This window comes from Venturia canescens, chromosome 5, assembly GCF_019457755.1.
Source record: "Venturia canescens isolate UGA chromosome 5, ASM1945775v1, whole genome shotgun sequence".
Taxonomy (NCBI): Eukaryota; Metazoa; Arthropoda; class Insecta; order Hymenoptera; family Ichneumonidae; genus Venturia; species Venturia canescens.
In genome coordinates, this window is record NC_057425.1 from 20,523,335 (window position 1) to 20,542,006 (window position 18,672).

General features: G+C 39.4%; 1 protein-coding gene and 1 pseudogene across 1 annotated transcript; one reads left to right on the plus strand and one right to left on the minus strand.

The window, feature by feature from the left end:
• The first annotated feature begins 939 nt into the window (after nucleotides 1-939).
• LOC122411361 (putative nuclease HARBI1) lies at nucleotides 940-11,916 on the plus strand. Its single transcript, XM_043420109.1, has 5 exons — nucleotides 940-1,100; nucleotides 1,179-1,319; nucleotides 10,912-10,933; nucleotides 10,991-11,179; nucleotides 11,380-11,916. The coding sequence occupies exons 1-5, from the start codon at nucleotides 940-942 to the stop codon at nucleotides 11,914-11,916; spliced, it is 1,050 nt and encodes a 349-aa protein (XP_043276044.1).
• A 460-nt stretch (nucleotides 11,917-12,376) lies between these two features.
• LOC122411362 (uncharacterized) lies at nucleotides 12,377-16,358 on the minus strand (annotated as a pseudogene).
• Between the last annotated feature and the right edge of the window lie 2,314 nt (nucleotides 16,359-18,672).

Here is an 18,672-nt window from a genome sequence, read left to right on the forward strand (position 1 = left end):
ACCCAAACAAACCCAAACATGTGATCGAACTGAGCTCAAACCCAAACAGACCCAAACAAACCCAAACAAACCCAAACAAACCCAAACAGTCGTTAAGGCAGTTTCCCAAACCCAAACATCGAACTGAGCTCAAACCCAAACTGAGCTCAAACATTCAAAGTCCCGCGCGCCGAAAGATGGCGATCTGGCTAGTGGAGATCTCGTGTACGGAGTCACGGCTGACCGAGCATATAAGGCAGCGAGTAGCGCTTGGATTTCGTGGAGCGACTATGGTAAGTATATCCCATAATAATGCTCTCATGTACCTTTTTGTTCTTTTACAGGTGTGGTGGCCACGAGTGGGCCCCTCGCTTGGCCGCGGTCAGTAATAAAGATGGCCGCTCTACGAATCGGTAGTCCGGTCGACTGGATGGTCTACTCCACCCGTCGGTAAAACAGACTCCTCGGTGGGAGATTCGAACGCTGTATTTTTGGCTGGACATTTGAACTCTGTTATTTTGGTGGGGAGATTCGAACGCTGCATTTTTGGCGGGACTTTTGAACTCTGTTATTTTGGTGGGGGAGATTCGTTCGCTATGTTTTTGGCGGGGGGCATTGGACCTCTATAGTTTTGGCGGGAGATTCGAACGCTGTATTTTTGGCGGGACATTTAAACTCTGTAGTTTTGGCGGGACGTTGAACTCTGTTATTTTGGGGTGCGTTCGGGGAGTCACTATCAGCACTAAAAGTCCAAACGCTACCAATGCTGTTCATCGACCCAATTGCGTGTTAGTGATTGCATACTCCATGAACGGTATATTTGCGTTCGCATTCGTTCGCCATTTTCGATCATATTTGCGCGGAACTTTTGCTGGTTTGAAGTTATAGGTTAGAGTGTTCGTGTAAAAACAGCAGTGGAAAAATATGAATCGGAGTAATTTGTTGAGTGCAATTACCATGATGATTCACGAAGTAATAGAGGTATCATCAAGCGAAAGTGATGACGCTGAGCAAATAATTGTGCAAAGATTGAAGAAAAGGCGAAAAGTATGCAGAGTTGAAAATTATGTCGAACAAGTAGTGCCGGGTTTGACGACGCAGGAATTCAAGGCACATTTCAGGTACGATTGTTATGTTCCATTTTAATAATTATCGTTAGAAATTCAATTAAAACAAAACCTTATTGGGTTATGGTTTAGGATGCTCCCTGATACGTTCCAGTACATTTTATCAATTATTGCACCAAAGCTACAAAGAGAGACAAGAGGAACTCCTATGATTTGCCCACAAAAACAATTTTTATTGGCACTCTGGAGGTTTGCCACTCCAGGCTCTTTCAGGTAAACTGTCACTATAAACATAAGTTTCTCTGCAAACAGCCAGTAATAACTATATGAATGACAATTTTTCTATTGTTTTAGGCATGAGCATGAAGTATTCATAAATATATGCAATATATAAGTTTCCGTCATAACTTGATTATCAAGAGACTCGGTAGAGTCTCGGGACAAGTACATTGACAGCCCTGTCGTCTGCTGGCCCGAGGCTCTTGCCGAGTATACTTTCTCTGAATAAAACGATTCGCCGTGGTGGGGGTAAAATTGGCAAGTGATTTTTTTGAATTACCGAAGTTATGAGTCATCTGAGGCTTTGAAAATTGAACTTTCAGCTAATTAAGAAATTCTCTTTCGATTGCGCCCAAAATCAACACGATCGGTGGCGTAATTGCTGAGAAAAAACTTTGCACGGGCTCAAGATTATGCAAAAGTTACTGACACATCACGAGTTCGACGTATACGTATACGCGTTTTGACGTAGTTAGTGGTAGTAGAGTTGTTGCCTCTACGCATTCTGATTGGCTCAACGATGTCGGCTCCTCCAGCTGCTAGGCCGACCGCGGGTGAGGCTCAAGTGTTAGAAGGCCTAAAATAGCGAACAGGCATTCTGTATATCTATATATGCGTTATACAGAATGCCTGTTCGCCATTTTAGGCCTTCTAACTTTTGAGTCTTACCCCGACCGCGCTCAGACTCCGTAAATATTATATATATATATAAACCATGTGTCAGTTTTCGATCATCGTATAAACAAACGGAGTTTTGTCATTATGGAATGCGTGTGGAATATATAAAAAAAACTTTCGTCATCTAACCAAGTGCATAGTACTAAAACCTGTGGAATGCTAAACTAAACCGGTATAAAAGCAGTCGGGTAAATGTAGTCTGGTGTGTGAAAAAGAATAAAATAAAAAAATACGCGGTGCATGTCGACGAAACTTTTTAAGATTTCATTAATTCGTTTGACTGAAAATAAGTTTATCATTTATATCATTTGTGAATATAGGTTATAAGATATCAATACATCGATACGCACATCCGAAACCACCCGAGACTTGTTTTCATACTGAACGTCATTTTGACAGGTGAGGTTATGATCCCCAATGTGCTGTTGTGTGCGGACTCTAATTAATAAATGAAAATGGTTAGTGAAAATTGGTTAATGTATATTTTGTTAAAACTTGTGGTATACTAAACCGGTATAAAAGCGGCCGCGTAAATGTAGACTGTGATCTGTGTGTGCAAATAAAACATATAAAAAAATGCGCGATTCATATATATGTCAACGAAACTTTTCAAGATTTCATTATTTCGTTCGATTGGAAATAAGTGTCAACTGAGATAATCTTTCAATTAAACCAGAGTTCGCGGAATATTGTCCAGTGTAAATATATCATCAGTTGCGTGATTACATATCATGTGTAATAATGTACGTCATATATACGAGTTCCCTTTGATAGCTGTGTGGTAACGAACCGACCGGGGTTTGACGTTACGAAGTGTGGGACAAATGTAGCAAACGTTCGCATAGTTAGTGAATAATATAAATAAGGCAAATCAGTTTATCAAAATAGGTCTGGAAGTTGTAAGAAAAAATGTTCGTCAACCTATAACGTCAAATTTTCTTTTTGCGATCTGAAATATTATGGTTGATAATTAATAAAACAAGAACACACAGAACTGTTAGTATATATATAATGTAAGAAACTCCAATCGAATAAATGTTTTCTAATTTATTTCTTGTGTCATCGGTATTTTTGAATATTCCCACATTTTGCTTCCTATTGAGTTTGGCTCTGCTCTTTCCGATCCTTGTTTTGACTCCATCGGTTTGCAGCGGATCGATACATAGTATTAAATGGTTGCCTAATATGTGTCCTATACTTTTCTACTATTTCTTCATGCTGATTGTGGTAACATGATTCAAGTGGTTTCCGACTATGATCATCAATCGCACATTTTATATATCAGATTCTTAAAACAGTTTCTGGTGTTGATATAAGTGTTGTTATACTTTTTCCACCTGGTCTGTCGAGTAATAAATTTTGAAACTTCTTCCAAAAAGTCTTTGGATGCTTATTTTGCTGATGATATGAAAAATCGTATCTTGGGAATGCTGTATGCAAACACAAATTTTGATAACAAAACTTATGGAATGACATGTATGTTGAGTATTTCCACTTTGCAAACTACAAATATGGAATTATTATAAAAAAAATTCATTCGAATAAGTCTACTGTTGCTCAGTTTTGGATGCGATCAAATATAATGCCAACCAACATCCCCAGAAACTTACAGAATTGCTGAATGCAATGTGCGCTATGTCATTTTAATGTAACATCATGACTTTTGACAACTTTTCATTATAATGCTGTAAATTCGGATCATTGACATACTGCAAAAATCTGCAAACTATACAATTTAAATACTGTGCCATTCATTTTACATTTTGACTCTAACTGTAACATATACACTACCGTCGGAAAGTTTCCGGACAAAAATTGAAAAGAGAGCCGATACTATTTGTTGCGCCATTTTGCCGTTAAATGATGTAGGCAAATTTCCCTTGCGGCATTTCAAAATAGAAACATTTAGCTTTATTTTGGCCTATTTAAAAATTATGCACGATTTTTTTTACAGCCCCCACCGATTTTTGAAAACGACAATTTTTTGTCATTTTTTTGTTGACTTTCGAATGAACCCCGTTTATGATAAAAAATTGTTTCATGCATTTTTCGGATTAAAATCTTAAAGGGGGAAGCCTTAGCTTTAATTTCTTTTTTTATAAAGTTCTCTAGCATTTTTTTTCTAAAGTTATAGTGTTTTTTATGCAAAATGGGATATTTTGAAAATTGCTCCGGAGCACGTAAACGATGAGGTTTACAAAAAAACCTCAAGAGGATAAAAAGTTGTAATATTTTATGGTAAAATCATACGAATTTTTTTAAATAGTTTTTTTTCAATTTTTTTTTCTTGATTTCCGGTGGGTGCTCGATTGTTATAAAAACCATTAATATGATTGAATAAAATTTTGTACTCACATTTTGAACTTTTGTCTCGTCGAAAAACCCTCCTCTCGCGGACAACACGGCCTTGACGAGACGTGGCATCCTCTCCACAAGCTTTTGGCAGGTCTCCTGGCTCGTTTCGTTCCACGCTTTCACGAGAGAGTCCCATAGATTTTCGGCGGACGAATGGGTGCCTTTACGTACTTGCCGATCTATCTCGTCCCACAAAAGCTCGATTGAATTAAGATCGGGCGACTGAGGAGGCCACTGCATAATCCGAAGATCGCCGCTCTTTTGCTTCGACTCGAGGTATTTCGAGCAAAGTTTTGATGTGTGCTTTGGGTCGTTGTCTTGTTGGAAAACGAACCCTTTGCCAATCAGTCGTTTTCCGGACGGCAAAGCATGATTTTTTAAAATGGCATGGTATCCCTTCTGGTCCAGAATCCCTTTTACGCGATAGAGATCGCCTGCACCCGCGTACGAAAAACTGCCCCACACCATCACGGAACCGCCCCCGTGTTTCACCGTCGGGATCACACAATCAGAATGCATCTTCTCATGGGCTCCACGGCGAACGAAAACCCGACGTTTCCCTCCAAATATTTCAAATTTGGATTCGTCGGTCCACAAAACTTTTTTCCAGTCATCGATCGTCCAATTTTTGTGTTTGCGTGCCCAGTTAAGTCGCTTTTTTTTGTTACCACGACGCAAAAGTGGCTTTTTTGTTGCGACTCTCCCGTTTAACTGGGCACTGCTCAAACGATCTTTAACTGTCGTCACTGAAATTATTTTTTTCCGACTTTCGATGAACTGCGATCGGATATTAGTCGCCGTTAGCTTCCGATTCATTTTCGACAAAATAATCATCGACCGATCCTCCGCTTTTGTCGTCACACGAGGTCTCCCGGTACGTTTTCTGTCTCTGTTTGAGTTTGTCTCCCGAAATCGTTTTATCGTGTCATTTACGGTCGATTTCGCTACTTTTAATCTTTCCGAAATGTAACGAATCGTAAATCCTTCATTGCTGAGTACAATAATTGCCGCACGCTTTTCTACACTCACATTAGGGCCCTTTTTTTTACTCATTTTTTTCAAATCTTCGCGTTTTTTTTTGGCAACAAGATATCGCAGGCACGAACTCTTTACGATGCTCGCTGACGATGAGGTACTGAGGTGCAATAATTTTTCAATATTTTTCACGCCAACTACTTTGTTCTCTTCGTGTTTTCGAAGCAGAGTTTGTTTACTTTTTGCTCCGAAACCGCTGCGACTCCTCGAAGCTCGAGGCAGTCAAAAAGTAAACAAAGCTCTGCTTCGAAAACACGAAGAGAACAAAGTAATTGGCGTGAAAAATATTGAAAAATTATTGCACCTCAGTACCTCATCGTCAGCGAGCATCGTAAAGAGTTCGTGCCTGCGATATCTTGTTGCCAAAAAAAAACGCGAAGATTTGAAAAAAATGAGTAAAAAAAAGGGCCCTAATGTGAGTGTAGAAAAGCGTGCGGCAATTATTATACTCAGCAATGAAGGATTTACGATTCGTTACATTTCGGAAAGATTAAAAGTAGCGAAATCGACCGTAAATGACACGATAAAACGATTTCGGGAGACAAACTCAAACAGAGACAGAAAACGTACCGGGAGACCTCGTGTGACGACAAAAGCGGAGGATCGGTCGATGATTATTTTGTCGAAAATGAATCGGAAGCTAACGGCGACTAATATCCGATCGCAGTTCATCGAAAGTCGGAAAAAAATAATTTCAGTGACGACAGTTAAAGATCGTTTGAGCAGTGCCCAGTTAAACAGGAGAGTCGCAACAAAAAAGCCACTTTTGCGTCGTGGTAACAAAAAAAAGCGACTTAACTGGGCACGCAAACACAAAAATTGGACGATCGATGACTGGAAAAAAGTTTTGTGGACCGACGAATCCAAATTTGAAATATTTGGAGGGAAACGTCGGGTTTTCGTTCGCCGTGGAGCCCATGAGAAGATGCATTCTGATTGTGTGATCCCGACGGTGAAACACGGGGGCGGTTCCGTGATGGTGTGGGGCAGTTTTTCGTACGCGGGTGCAGGCGATCTCTATCGCGTAAAAGGGATTCTGGACCAGAAGGGATACCATGCCATTTTAAAAAATCATGCTTTGCCGTCCGGAAAACGACTGATTGGCAAAGGGTTCGTTTTCCAACAAGACAACGACCCAAAGCACACATCAAAACTTTGCTCGAAATACCTCGAGTCGAAGCAAAATAGCGGCGATCTTCGGATTATGCAGTGGCCTCCTCAGTCGCCCGATCTTAATCCAATCGAGCTTTTGTGGGACGAGATAGATCGGCAAGTACGTAAAGGCACCCATTCGTCCGCCGAAAATCTATGGGACTCTCTCGTGAAAGCGTGGAACGAAACGAGCCAGGAGACCTGCCAAAAGCTTGTGGAGAGGATGCCACGTCTCGTCAAGGCCGTGTTGTCCGCGAGAGGAGGGTTTTTCGACGAGACAAAAGTTTAAAATGTGAGTACAAAATTTTATTCAATCATATTAATGGTTTTTATAACAATCGAGCACCCACCGGAAATCAAGAAAAAAAAATTGAAAAAAAACTATTTAAAAAAATTCGTATGATTTTACCATAAAATATTACAACTTTTTATCCTCTTGAGGTTTTTTTGTAAACCTCATCGTTTACGTGCTCCGGAGCAATTTTCAAAATATCCCATTTTGCATAAAAAACACTATAACTTTAGAAAAAAAAATGCTAGAGAACTTTATAAAAAAAGAAATTAAAGCTAAGGCTTCCCCCTTTAAGATTTTAATCCGAAAAATGCATGAAACAATTTTTTATCATAAACGGGGTTCATTCGAAAGTCAACAAAAAAATGACAAAAAATTGTCGTTTTCAAAAATCGGTGGGGGCTGTAAAAAAAATCGTGCATAATTTTTAAATAGGCCAAAATAAAGCTAAATGTTTCTATTTTGAAATGCCGCAAGGGAAATTTGCCTACATCATTTAACGGCAAAATGGCGCAACAAATAGTATCGGCTCTCTTTTCAATTTTTGTCCGGAAACTTTCCGACGGTAGTGTATATGAAGTAAAAAATTGATTATAAAAGTCTTCAGTTGCTCATTTATGGATAGATTTGAAATTGCTGTCTTCGAAGCTCATCGCGCAGATACATTGACTCTGAAATTTCTGTGGATAAATATATATGCGACGGATCACCCCTTATCTTTGATTATGGTAATATGTAATGGAACTTGGTTCGGCAAGGTTTTAAGTGTTCCTTTTCAAATAGTATTGAAGTTTGTATGACTGATACACAGCGAATACTTCCAAACTTTGATATTTCTGTGTTGCAGCATGTGTGCCAATCATTCAAATCATTTACTCCAACCGTATCATGGAATCTAGAAAATTTATCACAAAAGTCTTCCGCTTTTCTAAATACTTCAATTTTCCTTTTTCTACTCCATTGTGAGTTTTCGAATTTCTAAATTCATTTCTGAATTGTCCTGAAATGGTTTTCCTCCAAAACCAATGCAGGTACCTTAAACGTCTTTGAATTCTGTTGCTCTGTTGAATTAAGTTCGCTTAGTTTTTTTTGCTGCTTTGAGTTCTGGCATAATAAATGTTAGAAGTTTTCAGGTACTTTTTTTCAGCAACTATCAAACTGTGGATAATTGGATCTCAGCGGCCACTTGCAAACTTCGGAAATATATTTCATTGGGGGCACGTTTTGGATGAAATGAAATCTCTAGATTCAGAATGCAAAAGCGACATTCAAAGTGGGCAAATCTGTTGGATTTTTCGTGTCTTGAATTTGATCTATCTTTCATTTGAATTTTGAAGAAAAGGGATAAATGAAATCTGTTCTATTAAGGAAATCTTTACGTCAGTTGTTTCTTGGTATGAAGACTTGGAAAAAATCGGCAAAGGCCAAGGACAGACCGGTGACGAAATATTTCCAGTACAATTTTGACGAAAAATAGATCTTATTTCGTGGAAACCAACGTTATAAGCCGAAAATCATATTACGGCCCACAACACGCATTTCTTCATGCTCTTCGGTTCCCAATAGACAAAACATATTAGAAGACAAGGAGAAAAATCACCAAAGTCCAAGACCAAACCAGTGCCGAAATATTTTCAGTACAATTTTGAAGAAAAATTGGTCTTTTACGTGGAAACCAATATTATAAACCGAAATTCATTTCTCGGGCCTATCATCCCGGATTCCTCTATGCTGTTGAGTTCCTAATAGGCATAACATATTAGAGTATAAGGAAAAAAATCGCCAAAGTTCAAGGGCAGTCTTGTGACGAAATATCTTCACTACAATTTTTACGAAAAATTGGTCTTTTATGGTGGAAACCAACTTTATAAGCCAAACATCATACCGAGGGAAAATAAGATTGGGAAAAGTACATTTATGGTCCCTTATTTGCTGATAATTTCATGAAAAAGATTATCCCATAAAAATTGTTCGTATGAGAATGGAATCTATAAAAATATACTAAGCAAATAATTCATAGAAATTTATACTAAAATCCTATAACCGTCATAACATAAATGAGGAACTTTTGAGAAAAAAGGCGTGATATCAAACCGTAAACTTCCCCTAGGGAAAAAAAGGTTGGGACAAGTACATTGATGGTCTCTTGTTTCTGGATGACATAGAAAAAAGACTCAGAACCAGGAAAAAAATTCTATAGAAATAATAAACGAAAAATTGAAAAGTTCAAAAAAATTCAACAAAAATAAAAAATAATCGAAAAAAATTCTGTAAAGAAAAATAAAAAATTTTCAAAAAATTCATAAATATTGGACAAATGGAAAAATGTACTATCCAAGTTACATGCAGTATAAAAATGTATGATATCAATTGGAGGCCAAGTTTTTATTGATAATTTGGAATATTTATCCAACAAATCGGAAACTTTAATTGAAATTTATGATAATTATTTTCAAGAAAAAAGTTAATGAAAAAAAGTCATAACGGAAGTTACGTGCAGTACTAAAATGTATTATATCAATTCGAGGTCAAGTATTTATCAGTTATTCGAAATATAATCTCCGGCAACAAATGAGCGTTGAGAATCCTTGTCGGGCTCACAACGTTTTATCAAAATTACTAAAAAATGAATGAAAATAAAATCATTAAAAATTCACATGAAAATCATTCGTTACTTCAATAAGGTACACACTTTAAAGAATCGATTCCCCTCCGACTTTCAGGATCTCCTGGTATTATTCACAACATTCAACTTCGATTGGATCGGTACAAATTATGTTCAAATACGTCTTAAACGTACTTGTCCGGCCCATCACTTTTTATTCAAATTGCTCATTCGAAAACAAATCAAAAACGAAGTTAATGCATGTGTTAATATTAAGGAACAGTAATTCCCGAGAAAATAATTTTCCTTCGAATCACTCATGTCAAAATGAAACGAAAATGAAAGATGAAGTTGATTAATCTATTTATATTGTATGGAGTCATAATTCACAACAAAATCATTTTTCTCCAAATTCCAGGAATCCACGTGTCGTACTCGACTAGTGATATTTATCAAAATGTGTACGTGACTATAGAAAAAAAAAACATTTCATGGCTGAGTAGGTTCGAAAATTTCTAGTAATGTGCCTGATTATTTCTCATTTTCATTGGTTCTTACCGAATGGTATGTGTTCACTGAAGAAAATGAGAAGTGGATATTGCTATACGAACTTGCGAACAATCAAGTTCAAATTACTTGGAGATATTATTTTTATTTCTATCGATTTTATTATATTTGTCATTATAGAACAGTCCTGATTTGTTTTCGAATGAGCAATTTGAATAAAAAGTGATGGGCCGGACAAGTACGTTTAAGACGTATTTGAACATAATTTGTACCGATCCAATCGAAGTTGAATGTTGTGAATAATACCAGGAGATCCTGAAAGTCGGAGGGGAATCGATTCTTTAAAGTGTGTACCTTATTGAAGTAACGAATGATTTTCATGTGAATTTTTAATGATTTTATTTTCATTCATTTTTTAGTAATTTTGATAAAACGTTGTGAGCCCGACAAGGATTCTCAACGCTCATTTGTTGCCGGAGATTATATTTCGAATAACTGATAAATACTTGACCTCGAATTGATATAATACATTTTAGTACTGCACGTAACTTCCGTTATGACTTTTTTTCATTAACTTTTTTCTTGAAAATAATTATCATAAATTTCAATTAAAGTTTCCGATTTGTTGGATAAATATTCCAAATTATCAATAAAAACTTGGCCTCCAATTGATATCATACATTTTTATACTGCATGTAACTTGGGTAGTACATTTTTCCATTTGTCCAATATTTATGAATTTTTTGAAAATTTTTTATTTTTCTTTACAGAATTTTTTTCGATTATTTTTTATTTTTGTTGAATTTTTTTGAACTTTTCAATTTTTCGTTTATTATTTCTATAGAATTTTTTTCCTGGTTCTGAGTCTTTTTTCTATGTCATCCAGAAACAAGAGACCATCAATGTACTTGTCCCAACCTTTTTTTCCCTAGGGGAAGTTTACGGTTTTCTTATGTGTTTAGATCAATTTCCGATCGATTTGATGTTGGCAGAAGCACTGCGCTGTACTGTACTCAACGCGTTACTGACAGTTTGGTTGAGCTAGCACCTTTGGTCATTAAATGGCCCACTGGAGAAGAAGTTGAGGAAGTATGGGCAGGATTTGAAGCTTCTAGCGGATTCCCAAAAGTCATTGGTGCTATCGATGGCACTCATATCAGGATACCAGCTCCGAAAGTCAATCCTGAAGCTTATGTTAACCGCAAAGGCCATCATTCAATCCAGCTTCAAGTAATCGTCTTTTGCTTAAATATTAATATCTAATATACGAGTAATTGATATTTGATTGATAATAGGTTTGTTTATCTGAAAGTGGCGAGAAAGAAAATCATAGTGTTTCATTCTACGAGTTTTTCCAAGAAAAAAATTAGCACATCTATTATGCTATTTTATATGTATAAAACTAACATCCACTGAATGATGTTTTACAGGCAATCTGCGATCACAAAGGCCAGTATACTCATTGCTACGTAGGACACGTAGGTTCGGTACATGACCAGAGAGTTTTCCGCCTTTCTGAAGTTCCATCCTATTTCGGCAACTTACTCAAATTTCCTCAGCAGTGTCATTTGGTTGGAGATTCTGCATATAAATTGCATGAAAACTTGTTAACGCCATATCGTGATAATGGACATTTGACTGAGAGACAACGTAATTATAATTTTTCGCAATCTTCTGCAAGAATTGCAATAGAAAGAGCCTTCGGACTTCTAAAAGGACGTTTTCGAAGTCTGCTTACCGTACTCGCAGTTGATCGAGTCATTAAGATTCCAAAACATGTTCTTGCCTGCTGCGTCTTACACAATATATGTTTGACAAGAGATAACGATCTAAACATAGAAGTGGAGGAGGAAGAAATTATGGACTGTGAAATGGCTGATGATAATGAAAGAGTTCGTAATGCTGTGAATACAGGCTCGATAAAACGAGATACGATAGCAGGACAATTACACATAAGAAATGTGTAGCGCCTCTTAACTTGGTCCAAGATGTATAAAACAAATGTCTATAAAAAAAAATAAGATGTATAATAAAATTGTCTGAAGTATTATAAAGCATAAAAGATAAAACCGAAATGAATGGTACCTGATAGCTTTAGAGCGTTAAATGTTAAAGCTTAGAAATTCATATTCGATATCGTCTAGATCGATAGTAGTACGAACAAACGTCCGTTCCATTCATAACTATACTAATAGAAAAAAGAAGCATCCTTTTCGTTGCTAAATATAAAATTCTGTATAAAAGCAAAACTTTCAAAATGTAAACTTAATCAAAAATGTCAATGGCAAATACTGTGGAGGTTGAAAATAAAATAATACAAACACTATACATTTAACAAGAATCCAGACTAGATCAAAATATATTTGACGTTTTATCTATTATCACAGTACTGAGATCAGTTATCACATTTTTAAGTTTCTCAATAAATTACTGTTCTGTTACAAATTTGCCAAGGATATCGATCATTTTGTTTTGCATTTCAATCCTTTCTCTGTGACGCCTCTCTTTCCCTTCCTCAGCTATACGGCGGCTTTCTATAAGTCTGTCCACTGCGTCGGATGCTTTACGTTTGCCTAGAAAAGTTCATACATATATTCAATAATACGCAAAAAACAATAAATATTGACATATACATAATTAATTATAGTTACTGACCGGAAACTGATGGGGATGTACAGGCAATTGTGCAACTTTCGCCACTGTCACTTGTAGGAGCTGCAGAGGAAGGGGCTGTAGAGGAAATAGTTGCTAGTGGAGACATGTATGTTTTTTTACCAATGAGATCTTCCATCACCCGAAAATAAATATTAATATTTCTTTTGAAGGGGCGGTAGAAATGTAAAAGAGAGTCAACTTTTGAAAATGACTGTGCCGAGACTTTTATTTGAAAACAAGGTAAAATTAATTATAATAATCCTCACATCTAAGTATTTCCAGCTGCGCCTGTTATTTCCTGATCTTCCGTTGTGGTCCTTGATTGTTTTGAATGTCCGTTTCATGGTATTGAGTCTTGTCATGCATTGTCTACCGGACACAGCATATCCTTTTTCTTCTATTACTGCCGCTATTTCCTTCCATGCTTTGACATGGCTGATTTTGCCTGAAGACATGGAAGTCTCGCGCAACCGATATTCCTCCAGCAACAACATTATTGCTGAATCGGACCATCTGAAGTCTGTAATATGAATCAAACAAATCAAACACAACAATACGGAAACTGAACATATAGAAATGCTTAATATTGCAGAATTTACTAACTTTCTTTGTTTTCGATAGATGAGTTCTGGCTCATTGGCTCATCTCCATCCTGGGAAAGTATAGCATCCTGTGCAGCGTCTGTAAAGTAAGTATTTTCAATTAATTCAAAACCATATTCCAATCATATACCCGTGACTATTGATCATAGATTAAAATCCATTTATAACGTACCAAATATCATATCGTCCGAAGCATCAATCATGTTATTTGTATCTTGAGAAGCCCCTAAAAATTGATAATGAGATTATAAATGAATTTTGGAAAGGTTTTATTTTTTCAGATATGTATTGATTAACGGAGATTTTTATAGTGATGGCATAGCGAAGCAAAAATTCTCACCCCCGCCTGCAACACCTGGATCGCATGCCTGTCGGGCAACATTCAAAAGAGTGGTTGCAAAAGCCAGATCTGTATGCAATACATACAGAGGAGAACAATTAAAAAGGACATCCAAGGATATAAAATGGATTAAAAAATTGGTTATTAAAAAGAAAGAACGTAACAATGATTATGGGAAATCCCAATACCATATCAATTGTGCGAAATTACACAAAACACACACACGAAAAGGAATCGGGCTTTGAAATTCCGTCAATATTTATTGCCAAAAAAATAAGAAATTTATATGATAAATAAGAAAATTGAGAAGAAATAATAATCATAAGATTAGTGCGATTAGTTCTCGGTTAGCTTTTAAAGCATAGGGAAACTTACCGTTATGTGCTCTTAAGGCAGTATTAGGAGATAACTGTAGTGTGTATTCTTTCTGAGTATTACAATCTTGCAAAACCACTGCAACCGAATTATCCATTTTGCGATCGTTTTTATCCTTTTATAATCATAAATGCGGTGAAGGTTATGATTGGTTATGATAATCACGCGGGGTGCAATTCGTAGCGATAGTGTTCCAGTTCACGTTCACGGAGGCTGCGAACACTGACGCCACCATCACACTACCTCCGAAGGAATAGCGTTGACAGTGCTTCGTTATGACGTCACGCACCACAGTTGATGACGTCACGAATGCGTTTGATGGCACTACCGTCGGGCTCCGTGAACAGATTTTAGCGCTAGATTGCGCTAATAGTGACTCCCCGAACGCACCCTTGGTGGGGAGATTCAAACGCTACGTTTTTGGCGGGGCATTTAACCTTTATAGTTTTGGCGAGAGATTTGAACTGTGTAGTTTTGGCGGGAAATTTGAACTGTGTAGTTTTGGCGGGGGAGATCCGAACGCTGTATTTTTGGCGGGACTTTTGAACTCTGTTATTATGGTGATGGAGATTCGTTCGCTATGTTTTTGACGGGGGATATTGGACCTCTATAGTTTTGGCGGCAGATTCGAACGCTGCATTTTTGGCGAGACATTTAAACTCTGTAGTTTTGGCGGGACGTTGAACTCTGTTATTTTGGTGGGGAGATTCGAACGCTACGTTTTTGGCGGGGCATTTGACCTTTATAGTTTTGGTGAGAGATTTGAACTGTGTAGTTTTGGCGGGAAATTTGAACTGTGTAGTTTTGGCGGGGGAGATCCGAACGCTGTATTTTTGGCGGGACTTTTGAACTCTGTTATTTTGGTGGGGGAGATTCGTTCACTATGTTTTTGACGGGGGGCATTGGACCTCTATAGTTTTGGCGGCAGATTCGAACGCTGCATTTTTGGCGGGACATTTAAACTATGTAGTTTTGGCGGGACGTTGAACTCTGTTATTTTGGTGGGGAGATTCGAACGCTACGTTTTTGGCGGGGCATTTGACCTTTATAGTTTTGGCGAGAGATTTGAACTGTGTAGTTTTGGCGGGAAATTTGAACTGTGTAGTTGTGGCGGGGGAGATCCGAACGCTGTATTTTTGGCGGGACTTTTGAACTCTGTTATTTTGGTGGGGGAGATTCGTTCGATATGTTTTTGGCGGGGCATTTGACCTCTATAGTTTTTGCGGGAAATTTGAACTGTGTAGTTTTGGCGGGAGATTCGAACGCTGTATTTTGGCGGGACATTTAAACTTCGTAGTTTTGGCGGGAGATTCAAATGTTTTGACGGGAACTCGAACTGTCAGTCATAAAATTCTTTACTCTGTTGTTTCGGCGGGAGATTCAAATGTTTTGACGGGGGTCCGAAGTATGAGTAACTAAAACCCCAGACTGTTGGAGGATGAGCGGATAAGTCGAGACTGAAAGTGCTCGAACGATCTTAGAGGTGATGACTTAACTATCGGAATATGCAGACCCGTGCGCGTCTCCAGCCAGCGTCCTGCATTACCGACTGCCTCCAGGGGAAACCCCGAATCCGTACGGGGTATCCCGGAGACGCTAGGGGCAGACGCTGGGGCACTGTTCTGAACTAATCTACTTTACTTTATTTTACTATACTAATCTTCGACATTTGTTTTGATTATTTTGATTTTAATTTTACTTGGCATCTACTCTTAGTATGTACCTCCTTCGTCTGTTTTCTTCATGCTGTGTATCAACTTCATTATTACATTTTATTTTATATTATATTTTATTTTACATTATATTTTATATTATGTTACTTTATATTTTTGTTATTATATAGCTTCATTTGTCTTTGCTTGTATAATTTCTTATCTTTTGCCCTTTGGAGTATACTCCGCGGCATAATAAATGTTAATCAATCAATCAATCAATCTATCCGAGATCCTAATTACGCGCCTCAGGATAGACAACTATCAGGATAGTTGAGGTGAGTCTTCTGTCACTGAGGATAGTCAGCGAGGTTAGGATAGTTGAGCTTGGGATAGTCACGATAGTTGAGGTTAGGAAAGTCATCTATCACAAGAGTTGAGGTTAGTCAGCTGTCACGATAGTTAAGATTAGGATAGTCACGATAGTTGAGGTTAGCCAACTGTCAGGTTAGAATAGGCACGAGCGGGATATTCAAAGTGCAGGCTATTTGTCGTTAATGACCCACCAAACGCAGAATCTCATTGGCTGAGACCCAGGGCGGAATCCCATTGGGGGAGACACGAACTCACCGTCGGAATGGTCTAACGTGTGGTGGGGATTCGGCTATTGGGAATGCAGATTCCACACCCCCCTCCCGATAGAGCTGTGGCGAACACTGCAGCGGGAGATTCGAAGTATTGGCGATCAGGTCAAAATAACCAGTTGGGCAAGGATAGTCAACCATTTGGATAGTCAGCGATCAGAATAGACAGCTATCAAGATGGCCGACTAACGATCAGGGATAGCCAACCAACTGTCCCCTACCGAACGAATCCTATTGGTGGACAGCGAACCCAGATCCCCATTGGTGGACGGCGAACCCACATCCCATTGGTGGATTGGCGAATCCCATTGGTGGACGGCGAATCCCATTGGTGGACCATCAGAATAGTTGCAGTCACGTGGTGGGGACAGTCGGAATACTCAGGTGGACTTCCCCCACCCGATAGAGCCAACTGTGGAGCCGCTCCCGCGGCGCGATCAGGATAGCCAATTATGAGAGTAGCTGGAATACTCAATCGGCAACCATCTGGATAGTCAACGATAAAGATGTCCAAACACAGATGTTCGAACGGTGGGAATATCAGGGATGAGGATAGCCAACTGGCGCCTACCAAACGAAACCCATTGGTGGACAGCGTCTCCAGAGCAGAATGGACAGCCAACTATCGCGATAATCTAGGTTAGGATCGGGGTCGCGGGCAGTTCCACTTATCTGCTGCGCAAGCATACGAGAGATGGCTGGGGGAAGAAATTCGAGCATAGCGCCACTGCTGTCCGGATAGTTGATTCGAGATCACCCGCTGCGTGGTGACTCTTTTCCGGTGCTGCCAGGATAGCCGAGTGTCAGGATAGTTTGCGAACTAACGTTGAAGTTAACTATCGGAATAGTTGACTATCGGAATAGTTGACTATTGGAATAGTTGGAGTTAACTATTGGAATAGTTGAAGTGAACTATCGGAATAGTTAAGAAACGGACCGTGAAAGCGCGCCTGACCGGTTTTGGTATAAATATACCGGGCACTGCGTGCGACGAGTTCCGTCGTATAAAGAGAACGCTCTGCCAGCTGGAAAAAATAAGAGATGCTGTTAAACGCAAGTACATGATCCAGATGGGGGATAAACAATCGAGGGAGAGAACTCTCACCGAAACATTCAAACCAAACGTCGAGCCGCTCGAACGTCTTGTTAATGCAAGTAAGGAGCCTAATGAGATGGAAAATTTTCCAGCTGGCAGAGCGTTCGCTTTATACGACGGAACTCGTCGCTTCGACCAACCATGATGAACTGCGCAAAGTCACGCAGTGCCCGGTATATTTATACCAAAACCGGTCAGGCGCGCTTTCACGGTCCGTTTCTTAACTATTCCGATAGTTCACTTCAACTATTCCAATAGTTAACTCCAACTATTCCAATAGTCAACTTCAACGTTAGTTCGCAAACTATCCTGACACTCGGCTATCCTGGCAGCACCGGAAAAGAGTCACCACGCAGCGGGTGATCTCGAATCAACTATCCGGACAGCAGTGGCGCTATGCTCGAATTTCTTCCCCCAGCCATCTCTCGTATGCTTGCGCAGCAGATAAGTGGAACTGCCCGCGACCCCGATCCTAACCTTGATTATCGCGATAGTTGGCTGTCCATTCTGCTCTGGAGACGCTGTCCACCAATGGGTTTCGTTTGGTAGGCGCCAGTTGGCTATCCTCATCCCTGATATTCCCACCGTTCGAACATCTGTGTTTGGACATCTTTATCGTTGACTATCCAGATGGTTGCCGATTGAGTATTCCAGCTACTCTCATAATTGGCTATCCTGATCGCGCCGCGGGAGCGGCTCCACAGTTGGCTCTATCGGGTGGGGGAAGTCCACCTGAGTATTCCGACTGTCCCCACCACGTGACTGCAACTATTCTGATGGTCCACCAATGGGATTCGCCGTCCACCAATGGGATTCGCCAATCCACCAATGGGATGTGGGTTCGCCGTCCACCAATGGGGATCTGGGTTCGCTGTCCACCAATAGGATTCGTTCGGTAGGGGACAGTTGGTTGGCTATCCCTGATCGTTAGTCGGCCATCTTGATAGCTGTCTATTCTGATCGCTGACTATCTAAATGGTTGGCTATCCTCGCCCAACTGGTTATTTTGACCTGATCGCCAATACTTCGAATCTCCCGCTGCAGTGTTCGCCACAGCTCTATCGGGAGGGGGGTGTGGAATCTGCATTCCCAATAGCCGAATCTCCACCACACGTTAGACCATTCCGACGGTGGGTTCGTGTCTCCGCCAATGGGATTCTGTTCGTGTCTCCGCCAATCAGATTCTGTTCGTGTCTCCCCCAATGGGATTCCGCCCTGGGTCTCAGCCAATGAGATTCTGCGTTTGGTGGGTCATTAACGACAAATAGCCTGCACTTTGAATATCCCGCTCGTGCCTATTCTAACCTGACAGTTGGCTAACCTCAACTATCGTGACTATCCTAATCTTCACTATCGTGA